This window comes from Denticeps clupeoides, chromosome 10 (assembly GCF_900700375.1).
Source record: "Denticeps clupeoides chromosome 10, fDenClu1.1, whole genome shotgun sequence".
NCBI classification, from domain to species: Eukaryota; Metazoa; Chordata; class Actinopteri; order Clupeiformes; family Denticipitidae; genus Denticeps; species Denticeps clupeoides.
Genome location: NC_041716.1, coordinates 8,638,644 through 8,651,902, shown reverse-complemented (window position 1 = coordinate 8,651,902; position 13,259 = coordinate 8,638,644). Strand labels below are relative to the sequence as shown.

General features: G+C 42.4%; 1 protein-coding gene across 3 annotated transcripts in view; it reads right to left on the bottom strand.

Annotated features, from left to right (window-relative positions):
- tp73 (tumor protein p73) overlaps positions 1-13,259 on the bottom strand; it is a 28,977-nt gene that overhangs the window by 11,288 nt on the left and 4,430 nt on the right. For 2 of the 3 annotated variants that reach the window (XM_028992563.1, XM_028992564.1), the window contains 3 exons: positions 9,069-9,314; positions 926-1,112; positions 498-613 (listed from right to left, as the gene is read on the bottom strand). In XM_028992563.1, coding sequence (XP_028848396.1) covers positions 498-613; positions 926-1,112; positions 9,069-9,314 — 549 coding nt within the window. Of the gene's footprint in view, positions 1-497; positions 614-925; positions 1,113-9,068; positions 9,315-10,116; positions 10,248-13,259 lie in introns of those variants that run through there. The other variant, XM_028992565.1, reaches the window with a different exon arrangement.

Below are 13,259 nucleotides of genomic sequence, written 5' to 3'. Positions count from 1 at the left end.
GTGGTTTCATTTACATTTACATTTAAGGCATTTGGCAGACGCCCTTATCCAGAGCGACTTACAACGTGCTTTCAAGTTACCATCGATGAAGAGATCAGTTCCGGTTCACTAAGACCCCCAACTATGAATACAATCTTTTTATTCACTCTGTTGTAGATTCTGTACACAAGTTCGACAATAAGAAAGTTACAAGTTAATCTGAGTATTATTTAAAGAGGAAGGTCTTGAGCTGTCGTTTGAAGGTGCTCATTGACTGAGCTGTTCTGACCTCGAGGGGAAGTTCATTCCACTACTGAGGGACCAAGACGAAGAAGAGTATAGATGAGTCTAGATTATATATTTTCTCACAAAAAATATTTTTAAAAAGTTTTATTTTTTGGAAAATACAAGAATGGGCCTTAGTGTAGGCACCTGACCTGTATGCTTATATATATGCTTATAATGAATGCATACGAATGTGTGTGTATCTTGTATGCTGGTCGAAGCCTGACACACACCTGTGGAGACTCATATGGCACCATCACACTCTGTCTGCCTGTGACTGGGTCGTCCACATACTGAGACATGTTGTTCCCCTCCACCCGGATCAGATGGCTGGCTGGAGCCGCCTGGCCTATATTGGAAATCATGGAAAACAGAGAGGGAGAATTAAATATAATAGAAACCAGACATTATTCTATTTTCTAAACAGCGCGTGAAAAAATTTGGACAATTAAGCCCCAGGCAATGCTCGTTTGAAATTTCCCACATAAACCAGTTCTGTCTTGGCGCAACAAGATGGTACAGGACCAACGACTTCCAAGCAGTTCAGCAGTTCAGAACAGGGAGCAACATATATGATGATTTCATCATCAACAGTCAACCATAAATTAAGTGTTTAATGAGCCATACACAGGTAAACTGCACACAAAATGTGTTTTGTCACCATCGTTGAAGTCTCGTCCAAGCTCGTGGTTGGGACAGCGCTTGACCACCTCGGTCACGTGCTCGGCCTTCTTGTAGATGGGCATGGCGCGGATGCCGCTGCCGTGAGGCGGGGGCGAGGACAGCTTGATCTGAATGGGACAGGTCTTGGCAATCTGACAGTAGAGCTTCTTCAGGATAGGCGAGTACTGTTGGGCGGAGAGAGAGGCAGGTCAGTCACACACTCCCTGTGGCATATTTCAGAGGTGCACCGTACAATATGTAGCGTGCATAGGAGTGTTCATGAATGTCACATTCACTAGTTTGTGAGAATTAATTATCAATCTCCATTTTCAAGTTACAAGCTGTATTACAAGCAAAGAAAGTGGAGCAATTAGGTTGGGGAAGGGTGGAGACAGGATTGCATGAGGAGGCAGGGTGTGAGAGAGCTGTCAATCATCCCTATGGACTATTCATTTTATAGAGTTAGAGTAAGAGTCAGAAATAATAACACAAAAGGGCTGTGTGGGTAGCTATTTCCTCTTCTCCAAGACACAGATAACTAGCAAGCAGTCCTTTCTTATTCGATTCTGGTTATTTTAAGTAAACCCTTAAGATGTACTTGATGTTTCATTAGCAAACACTCCTATTTAGTGCGGTGAAAATCGGGCCCACTGTCTATGTCTGCATGTCGGCTGGTTCCCACATGGACACATCAAGTCAGAAGAGGACTGGGACAGTGTCTGAACACGCCAAGAACATCAAGACATCCCAAAAATTCACCCCAGGAAATCACAATGTAGCCTTCCAGGAAAAAAGAAAAAAGTGGGAGTTTGTTTTGTGCTGACTTGCATTAAAGTGATTCACACAGGGCCAATGAACCAGGTGGCATTATGGGAATAATGTACTGTGCAGCGCATTGTACACCCATAAGAATGGATGTACATTCAGGTGAACCGCAGGAAGGCGATTTCTGAACGACAGCACGGGTTGTTGTAAGAAAGTGTTTTGTGCTTTAATGGCCTTTCATCTGCTGAATGGTTTCCACTTGTCGGTGTTAGGGTCACTGGCTGCATTTCATCAAATGGAAGGGTTACTTCAGGACACTGAAGTAGGTGTCATAGAACAAAAGGGTGTAAGTTGTCAGAGCCCGGATCTCACAGTCCTACCCTATCTGTTCATCAGCAGAAATATGTGTTTATTTTAAAAACTTAAAGCTTGCATTGACAGCCGAAGGCATGAAATCCCTGCACTAATGCTCTTTCCTTTTTGCTGGACCCCTATTCAAACTAACATGGCCTCAGGGAGAGAAAGGTCTGGACGATAAACCGTTAAAGCTGGAAGGAGGAGCGTGAAAAGTAATCCCGCTGAAGTCATTGTTGTGACACTGAAACCAAGTCCCATGGTCCAAACACCTGGGGAGGGTGGGAGGGGATGTGCATTTCGCTGGAGAATCAACCATCACCAGCTATCAGCGTGTCTCAACAGCTTTACAACATGCACGGTCCAACACGCACATTCACACTTAGACATCTTCAGCCCAACAAGATGCCCCAAAATGAAATTGTGAGTGAACTTGATCCTCCGTATAAAATATCAGCAGTAAACCACTGACGTCTCATCTTGATTTGTGAGACATCGAGGCGACCACATTTAAGGGGTTTTGGGGTGGGGGGGACAAAAAAGGCCTCAAACACAGTCTACAGCATGTTACAGCATTCCAGTCGGCTGGTGTGTTTCATGTTGCTCTTTCATGTTAATGACAAAGCAATTACCTAAATATGCACTTAACACAAGTCCGTTTAAATCCAGAAGACACTCATTAATCCCGGCCCACTTGAAAACAGACGACTCTGTTCTTCACCGCCGTGCTGATGCAATTCTAAAATTTTAAGGGCCAAAACCAGACGTGTGGGAATATACACGTGCAGATCTGCCACTGTAGCCACTGCGGAAGCGAAGGCTACGCAGCAGTAGGTGGGCTGCTGGTCCGCACGCCTGAATGCAGGTTCGCCAGCCAGCTCAGAAAAGACATCAATCAGTGTGAGAGGAGGTGAGAGTGACGGGCGGTGCCTGGACTTGCCCGCGCATCTGACACTTCTCTTTTTATTCCACCCGCTCCATCTCCACTCTTACGGAAGCTGAATCAGATCAGACATCATACACAATAAAAAAAAATGTAAAAGTGCCAAAGTTCATGAGTGCAGGGCGATGTGCGGCCACAAAAAAAAAGGAGCTATTAGGTGAGTAGGGAGGTAGAAAGAAATGGATCAGTGGACAGAGAGAGATAAAGGATAGAGAGACTGACACATGTAACAAAGAGAAAGGAGCAAAGATAGGATAAAAATCAGAGAAAAGGATGAGGGGGATGTTGAGATGGAGCGACTGATGGTGGGATGCTGCGAGAAGGAGGCTACTGAGCAGTGGACGAGTGCAGGTTCGGGCAGGCCTCACAGGGCTGAGTGATAATGATGCGTCTGTCATCCCCGACAGCATGCCCCAGCTTGCCGACCGCAAATTCGATTAACAGTCCAAGTATGTTAACACGTTGGAGCTACGCTGTAGTGGAATAACAGTTCACATCAACACCTCAGTATTCCCATCAGAATTCATACAGAGTGGCTCACCATATTTAAAGCATATTCAATTTGCATATAAGTCAAAACCAGAATGTACAAGCAGTGTCATAGTTACCTTTCAAAAATACCTGGAACGCGCTTAGTGTGTAGCTTTCCCTCGTGATTTATTTCATGCATTTGTATGAAATTTGTAATTGTGAATTTAACTTTAATTGATTACAAATAGCATATACATATAATTCTGAAGTAAACTTACTGATTGTCCAGAATGGCCTGAATGTAGTCAGATGGCCACTAAAATTAATGTATTCCAGGATTTTCTGATAGTCATTTCAATTCTTTCTTTAAAAAATATATTCTGACCATTAACTTGCATTTAACATGTATTTAATTTATTTAATCTGAACTTATATTTCATTAAATGATGTCTTAGACTTTTCCTCAACACAAGGTTGCTTTCTGCCATTCAGCTAAAATAGGAATTTGCTCTGATTAGTCTTTAAAAAATTGTGATTGGAAAGCTCTCATGAGAGCTACAGCATGTTCTATTGTGAAGAGACTTCTGTAGTAGGATCTTACACTGAATTACTTTGCTTTCGAGGAGAGCAGTGTAGCCCACTCATTTACTGCAGAAAAGTTAAGACTCTTCAGCAAGCAGAGTTCACCAAATAATCATTCAGAACACTTGTTAGATGCAAATAGATCATTTATCAATTAGCTAGAAACTGCAAACATCTTTGTTTAGTGGTGCATTCCGGACCACCACTCGCAAAACCACGCCCCTGGTACAGACAGTCATTTTTGTTTTTTTGCAATGTAATTTAATACTTTCCAAAAGGACTTCAGTAAATGTATTTATATGCATACATCTAGCACTTCAAAAGCCTTCCAGCTGATATGACACTGCTGCCATACCATGGGCAGGGGCTGAGGACATAACTCATTCCCCCCCATGCCTACATAAGAACCATGTCCAGGGGACATGTAGGAGCAAGCATTCCTTCATCTGGGTTGGGCAGCAAAAACTGCAAGTTTGAGACAGATAAAAAAAAAAGACAAAAAGAGACACAGATGCATGCAATACACACACATAGAAAAATTAAAGAAACATTTAAGAAATGGTATTCTTGATCAATTGATTAATCAGCAAAATAATATTGCAATGGTGTTAAGCATAAGTGTGTGGATGTTTGCTAGTGTGTGTGTGCGTGGGCTTGTCAGAGATCTCCATTATCGGGTGTGTTCTGGGATCCAGTGCTGGTGTAGGATTGAGAGGATGGATGTGCAGGCTGTGAGGCGAGTTCGGGCCCGCAGCCTGCCGACAACGGTAACAGCCCGGGAAGAGCAGCTCCGAACACGCCACAGCTCTGGGCAGGCTGCGGCATGCCTATCTTAAATACACCAGCAGTTTAGGGGATAAAAACGAAGTGTTGAGGGGTCTTCACAGGCAAACAGAATGTGTGACAGCTCATTCCCATCCTTTGCGCAAACCAGAGACCTTAGACAGAGGAATCTTTTTGGGCGAAAGCTCTAATTTGGGCAATCGCAAGAATTAAAACAATTGCCCATAATGCATAATTTGTGTTTTATGACCGAGACAATGATACGATGTTGTGGCAAGTCTGAGGAACACCTGAGCACAATGGCTGACAGTGCAAGAGATAAGTGGGTGGGTCGTGATGGCTGTAAACATGGCGATATTGTAAATGAAATAAACGTTCATTACTTAATGACATGGCTAGAAGAAAGGACGTCTTCACTTTAGCACCAAACATTCTTTTTTTTTTCTAGGTAGCAACAAACAACCATGAGGACAGAGTTAGAGTTAAGAACACAATTTTTGAATATCCTGCATTTTAGAGTTCTGTCCATGCTGTATTGATGCCCATGACAGAAGGCTGCATTGTAAAGCACCAGATAATATCCATTGTTGTATGGATTGTTGTATGCAGGTTGTACAATTATCCCAAAGAACGGTAAACAGCAGCACTGCTCTCCTGGGAATTCCCTGAAATCAGTGACTCTTTAAATTCCCCACAGCTTTGTCTCTAATCCCTGTTTTCACAGTGTTTAGATCAACTCTTGACTGATGAATCTCTAGAGATAAATGGCAAAAATGATCCTGCGTGTCAGATTTATGTTACAATTACAGGACTAAAGTCTTTTGCTAGATGCTGGCTGCATGTAGGGAAACCATGTAGGAACGGTTGCTAGAGGGGTGAAAAAAATCCTAAAGACTTCAGCCTCCAGAGGGGTATATTATACACAATATACAGTACAGGCCAAAAGTTTGGACACAACTTCTCATTCAATCTGTTTTCTTTATTTTCATGACCATTTACGTTGGTAGATTCTCACTGAAGGCACCAAAACTATGAATAAACACATGTGGGGTTATGTACTTATGGAGTTATGTGAAATAACTGAAAACATGTTTTATATTCTAAATACTTCAAAATATCCGCCATTTGCTCTGATTACTGCTTTGAACACTCTTGGCATTCTCTCAATGAGCTTCAAGAGGTCGTCACCTGAAATGGTTTTCCAACAGTCTTGAAGGAGTTCTCAGAGGTGTTTAGTACTTGTTGGCCCATTTGCCTTCACTCTGCGGTCCAGCTCACCCCAAACCATCTCGATTGGGTTCAGGTCCGGTGACTGTGGAGGCCAGGTCTCCACTTTTTGTTAAGTACATAACTCCACATGTGTTCATTCATAGTTTTGATGCCTTCAGTGAGAATCTACCAACGTAAATGGTCATGAAAATAAAGAAAACACATTGAATGAGAAGGTGTGTCCAAACATTTGGCCTGTACTGTACATAGATGGTGATGCTGTAGCAACATCTTGCATGTTTGAGACTATAACCAAACAGATTTATTTTGATGACTCTGAAAATACCATATAGGAGTCACTGCCATGTTGTAAGAACTAAGCATGTAAGTTAGTAGCATGATTTGGTAAGAAACTGGACACTGGTGTACTGGGTAATAGGTACCTTTGTTCTGTAAAGTTGGAATGTAAACCTTTAAAATGTATTGTCATTGTTGATGTGCCTAATAAAGTGGCCAGGCAATGTGGACCTGTACAACCTTAACAAATTCAGCATCCTCCTGATAGTTTCAGGTCAGCAGTGTATAATATGAATTTAATGCATATGTAACAACTTTATGTATGAAAACAATACAAGTCAAACGATTGGATGCACCTACTCATTCATAGATGTTGCATTTTTTACATTATAGAACAAATCTTTATTATGAAATAAAATGTGAGGTCATTTAACCACCTAAAGTTAGACAAAAGGGATGGTTTCCAGCAGTCCTGAAGGTTCATGCTGAACACTTTTTTGTTACTGAGCATCTAATGAAGCGGCTTTTGATGATGACAATAGTGAACAAAGTAGCCAAAAAGGTAAAAACAGAAAAAAACGATTCATCAAACATACTTCACTTTCTCCTGCTACAAAAAATACTAAATATGGTTATGTAGGGTGGTAGTAGCCTAGTGAGTAACACACTCGCCTATGAACCAGAAGACCCAGTTTCAAATCCCACTTACTACCATTGTGTCCCTGAGCAAGACACTTAACCCTAAGTTGCTCCAGGAGGGGACTGTCCCTACAACTAATGAAGTCGCTCTGGATAAGGGCGTCTGATAAATACTGTAAACGTAAATGTAAATGTAATGGTTATTTCATTGAATTCTTCGAAATGTCTCCACAGCCGCTACAGGGTGGGAGTGTCCAAACTTTTGACTGGTACTGTATTTCTCCAGCAGATGGTGTGTGGCTTCAACCAAGCGCATTACAACCAACTCACCAAACAAGTGTTTATATTAACGTCATAATGACAGACAAGTGCTTCCCCTGCACTCAGATTTCTTTATAGCGATGACAGAATAAGCTTCTCCACTTCTTTCTTCCATTGCAGTTAAGCAATTTACAGAAAGATTCAATAAACAAAGCAGAGACAAAGAGGATTTCCACAGCATCTGCCACCGCTACTGTTGATAATGAGTTTATTCAGCATGACTGGTCAAACCACAAGACAAGAAACTACATATTTCTTACCTTAATCCAACATACTGTACATATACAGATGTAACCAGTAGAGACCATGCACACTAGGGGGGGAACCTTGAAATTATTATCCTCTCAAGTGTTGCTAGATCTTAATATTAAAAAAACTTACAGTCAGGGGATGACATAAAAGGAATCTATTATGGCCACTAGATGGCAATGTTTTGGAAATCTCCGTTAAATTACACTAGATTTGACGCCTTTCTGTTTAATTACAGCATCATGGGTGGTAAAAGTCTGAATCAAGCATAAAAATCAGAATGAATGACATTCCATGCCCATGTCTGAGGTGTGCTGAGGTCTGAAACAGTGATAAAGAGCAGGGGAGGGCTGGGACTGCTGTAGAGAGTGTCTCAGGCCTGAAAGAAACTCACGCTTCAGTTAGTCGCCGGAGAAGAAGAAAAGACACCCTGGGAGGGAGAGACGATCTCTAGTTTCAGGGGTCAAGACTCTGACAGACAGGGCCAACAGCTTTCTTGACTCTGTTGGCCAAAACAACACTCGGTCTGATTTCAAGTTCCCCCGAAGATGAATGAGTTTCATGGGCCTTTCGGTTTTCACTTAGGTCACTTTAAGTGGCTTAAATGGGGAAACGGTTTTGGAAGTGGGTGTTCAGGACTTAATTGACCTTTTACATTTACATTTAAATACTGTAATCCTACCAGCTGAAGACAGAAGTGATACCCATATATTGAACAATATATTCTTTGGTGACACAATATCGATCGTTTTGTAGCCAACAAAAAACTTTTTTTTTTAAATTGCAATGATTCATGATTAAAATTCAGCTTTCCAAGTTTAAGTAGGAAACTTTGAGTGGTTTTTGTTTCCTTCTTCAATTATGTTATTTCTTAAGATATATTGTAGACATGCCATCTTTATCACGGACAATAATGCAATATTTTAATGCTATCACATGATTCTCTGAATCAGTCCAGAACCTATGCAGTCCACTGAAATCAGTTATATTCAGCAGACTGTATTGCACATACCTGAGTGGAAAGCTCTGGTGCACAGATAACTGTGGGACATAGTGGGACATTAAAAGCCTGTCAGTAAACTACCAGCAACCAGCCGTAAAACAAACTCAATGCTGAATCAGTCATTATGGTATTTTGCTTTGTGTAACGCATGAACAACGAGGATTTGCATTTTTCCAAACGACTGCAGCACCAAATGCGAAAAAAAAAAAGAAAAAAAAAAAACCTCACAGATGCCCAGAAGCAACAGGCAGTGGAGGATGCTGGTCTCATGGAACACAAGCTCATTTAGCAGGGCAGAACCGGCTGCACTGTGCCGAATGAATCCACTTCCAGAGAACAGGAAGTGAGACTTTTATGTTAACTTAACACTGGAACACTGGATGTATGGTGGAAAGATGCAGAGAGAGAAAGATGGCAGAAAGGGACAGACAGACAGAGACACTTCCACTGTCAGAAGCCCACCGACCAAATCTCGTGCACACACTCACACACCAAACACACACATTCAAGCGGCCATTCACTCACCGTCCATGTGGCAGACTTGGCCGTGCTGGACTGCTGGAAGGTGACCTCGAAGTTGTGCGGCCCCGGGTAGTCGGCGTTGGACGGGATGGCGGGCGCGGGCGACATGGCGTCGAACGTGGAGTTGGGCTGCGAGTAGGGCGACGGCGTGGGCACGCTGGAGGCGTTCTCGGAGCTGAAGGGGCTGGTGGAGGCCGCGCGGCTGCCCAAACCCTGCTCCATACTGCTGCTCAGTAGGTTGTACTGGGACTGAGGGCGAGAGGCGAGGGAGGGAGGAGGTGAAGACGCAGGTAGGTAAAGACGCGCTTCTTTTTTTTTTTTTTTTTTTTCCTTCTTTTTCTTTTTTTGGAAGAGATCCACTCGAACTCATCAGGCTCTGGTTACAACTCGGCATTTAAAGAGCTAGCGGCAGTAGCAACAACAGACCCTGGCCCTCCACACCCCCACCGGCCTGGGGCAAGTGCGGTTGTTAAACAGAAGTGTAATCTGTCCGCTGCCTAATTGCCTGACGTGCCCCCCTTAATACTTTAAACCGCCACCCCCCCCCCCACCTCATCATAAATTCACATTCAAAGGGCTCCAGCGTTTCCGCCACTGCAGGACTGAACTTGAGTCAAGTTTTCTTTTTAACTCTCAATATCCAAAGGGTAGCTGCTCATTTGACCTCTTGACCTCTTAAACACGACTGCTTGAGTAAACAAAAGCATAAATGATTTTTTTTTTCATAGCAATACTTCCATCACAGACCAATATCCAGCTAGCATGATGCCAGAGAGCAAGATATGATCAACACGGAGATGTCAATTAATCATATTTGGTGTACTGTATGTACAAAACTATCACTTTTTACATGTACACTTCTTATTTTGTGCATCTTATGTGAAAAGCAAAGGTGAACCTCAAATCCTAAAAGTTAAATATGCTTCTCACTGAGTTGATAACCATTTTGACAAGCACGGAGCAAAGGCATGAAAACGAAACTTTTAAACAGATTCTTCACCCAAAATGAATAGCCGTGCACAAACTGGAGAAACAACTGCAAAGTGTTTACCTTTTTCTTAACGTAGTACATAGTCCAGGCTGCCCTATGTATTAGGTTCCCTGGGGTAGTAACACTAATCTCAAAAATCTTCCAACATAGCAAAGGAGACACACAAAGGTGGCAGGCTCTCCCCGCTCCTCTCAGCCGTCCTCCGGGTCTGTCTCTCCCTGACAGAGATGTGGGAATGAGAGAGAACGAGTCTGGAGACGGCTAGATGGAGAGCAGGAGAACGCATGTTGGCCTAATTATGACATGCCCCCACTCAGACAACAATACTAGGACAAGTGCGTACACGCAGGAGAACACCTTCAGAGGACCCGGCCTGAGTAAATATTAGCGGGCAGACAAGCCGTGGTGAGACAGACAGTGGTGGGGGGACATAAAAGAGTAAAAAAATAAAGAACCCAGTTCAAAGTTCAGTGGAAAAACATAAAGGGTTTCTTTATTTGGGCCATCCTCATGTTTACAGGCCTAGAATAAAACTAAAGACTGTGAAATTATGACATCCAAGTAAAATTATCAGTGGGAAAAGCCCTAATGACCCATAATAGTGCAGAAGAGTTGAACAACAGTATTGGCTATAAAAAAAAGGCCGTTTCAGCCTCACTGAAATTTGCATATGTTTGTGCAGGCTGCTATACACACTCATTTGTGCAGAAATCTGTAAGTCCCTGCATGCTTGTAGAGTATAAAACAAAATTGAACACATGATCAGCTTTTATAAAGTTGTAGTAAAACTGCATGTTCAAATGTTTGCATCTTGTTCTCTCAGCTCATTTAAGCCAAAAGCATGCAGGAGATACAGGTGGGACAGTCCAGGGCTGAAGTCAATGCTCCCACCCAGACAGCAGGTCATTGTCTGACCCCATGTGTGCATGTGTGTGTGTGTGAGTGTGTGAGCATGTATGTGTGTGGGTGTAAGAGAGACAGGCAACAGATCTAACCCTGAACCCTTGGAACAAGCATCACACAAGGACAAAGACTATCAGTGTATCAGAGCACACCAAGCCAAACTAAACAAGAAAGTATGTTCGAATTTGGTACGAACATGCCCGGCAGGAGACGCTTCCAGCTGGAAATCAATTACATGTAGTTGTCAGTGGGGTAAAACGAAGTGAATTATGCGAATATATGTAAGTCAAGTGTAACTGTCAATTTGACCGAAAGAGAGAGAAAAAATAATAAATGCGGCTCTTTTTTTCCCAGACGGGAGTTTCCACACAGGTGGGAAAAACCAAAACAGCTTTTGTCATCCCAAATATTTCACACAAACACACAGACACACACACATACCGAGAATAAGGCATTTTGCTAGAAAGCATGAGAGTTGCATCACTTTAAAACAGAACCAGACCCGAAGGTACAGTGAGTAGGACGAGGCAGTGTAAGCACACGAGGACCTTGACTAATAATTATTTAGTACTTGTATAATACATGTGTGACTGGCTCTATACTCGCTTTAGACTTTGCAAAGCCTACTCCTACACTTATGTCCCTTAACACTTTTGGAACAGTTTTCCAAAAATGTCTTTGTGAGGAATCTATGAAGACACAAGTCATACAAACACATGCACTAACAGTTAAAAGTTTATGAGTATTGCATTTTTAAATTATAGAACAAAAATGATGACACAGGAGTATGAAATAACAAGTGAAAATATGCAATAATAAGTTTAACTTTTGAGGCTCTCCAAAGCAGGGAGCATTTTGCTGTGATGGCAGCATTTTATGCTCGTGGCTTCTCTCGACCACCTTAAGTGTCTGTACAGTAGGAAACTAAGACACAGGGCTAAGAGATAAAAATAAGTCAGACTGAGCACTGCGGTATGCAACAGGACACGTTTGCATACAGATGTGTGGCGTTTCAGCTGATATTAGCTCAGAAGAGGCTGGAACGACATACAGAAGTGAGAAGCCCTCTGTTTTAATACAGCGCCCTCTACTGTTCACCTGCTGGAAGTGAGAGTTTTTGGAGTGAGCCTGATTTCCCCAGGGCATAAACTGTGTCAGCCCCAAAGGTGGACATCTCAGGTTCACAAAGTTAAAAAATACAGACCTAGATATTCTTTCTAAGAATATAGTAAGAACACATATATACTATACTATACTATAATATATATATATATATATTATACTATATAATGTAATAATATATATAAACCCAAGTGCATTGCATTTCATAAAGGGTCTACAGAATCAAATCTGACAACAGATATTTAAATATAAAAGACAACAATGTGATTTAAAATTTAGTCCTTTCAACTTACTCAAAGTATATGAATTAATTAAGTTTAAAAAATTCACAACAAATGTGTTAAAGCATACATCAGTTCCCGGTTGTAAAACAGGTTAGATTAAATGCAAGAAAAAAAAGGGTAAAAAAAGAAAGAAAGAAAACTTTTTTCCTCCATAGAAGCAACATGCAGAGTTAATAAGATGGAGGGACAGAGCAAGAGAATGATGCAAGCCTCAGTGCCCTACCGTGCTGAAGAGTTGAGCTGGGTCACTGATGTACAGCATGGTCGCAGCACCCCCTGCCCTCCCCTCCCCTCCCCCTGGCCGACTCAGGGTATACAGCGGGCAGCTCTCCCTCCCTGTGGGTTGGGGGAGCCGGGGACCCGCCGCTGCCGGCCCTCCCAGTGCCAACCGATGCTGCACCACACGACAGCTTTGGTCAATGAAGTTGTGATGGGGAGGACGCAGGCGCTTTCTTCAGCCGACACTCTTAACTTCACCCACCCCTTCTACAAAACCACCCCCCCCCCTCCACCACCACCACCACCCACCCTTGGCCCTTTCTAGTAGCTTGCATCTAACAACAAGTTTGGCTCCTCCCCTTATCACTCTCATGACTATTCATTAACTAGCCAGGCAGGTTCAGGCTTGCCCACAGACCTGCTGGACTGTACCAAATGTGTTGATAGTAAAGGAGGGACCAGAATTGATTTGCGATTTATATTCTATGGTGTGATGCTGAAGTGTCATTCCTATTTGTTATTAGTAACAACAAAATCTAATCTGTCAAAATGACACAATTAACACAGCCGGGGATTAACTATTCATAAGAGCTCTTTAAAATGATTTTAAGGTAACAGACAAACAGGTCTGGAGTCATGATATGTGTTAAGTCTGTGGATTTCTATTAATGAATG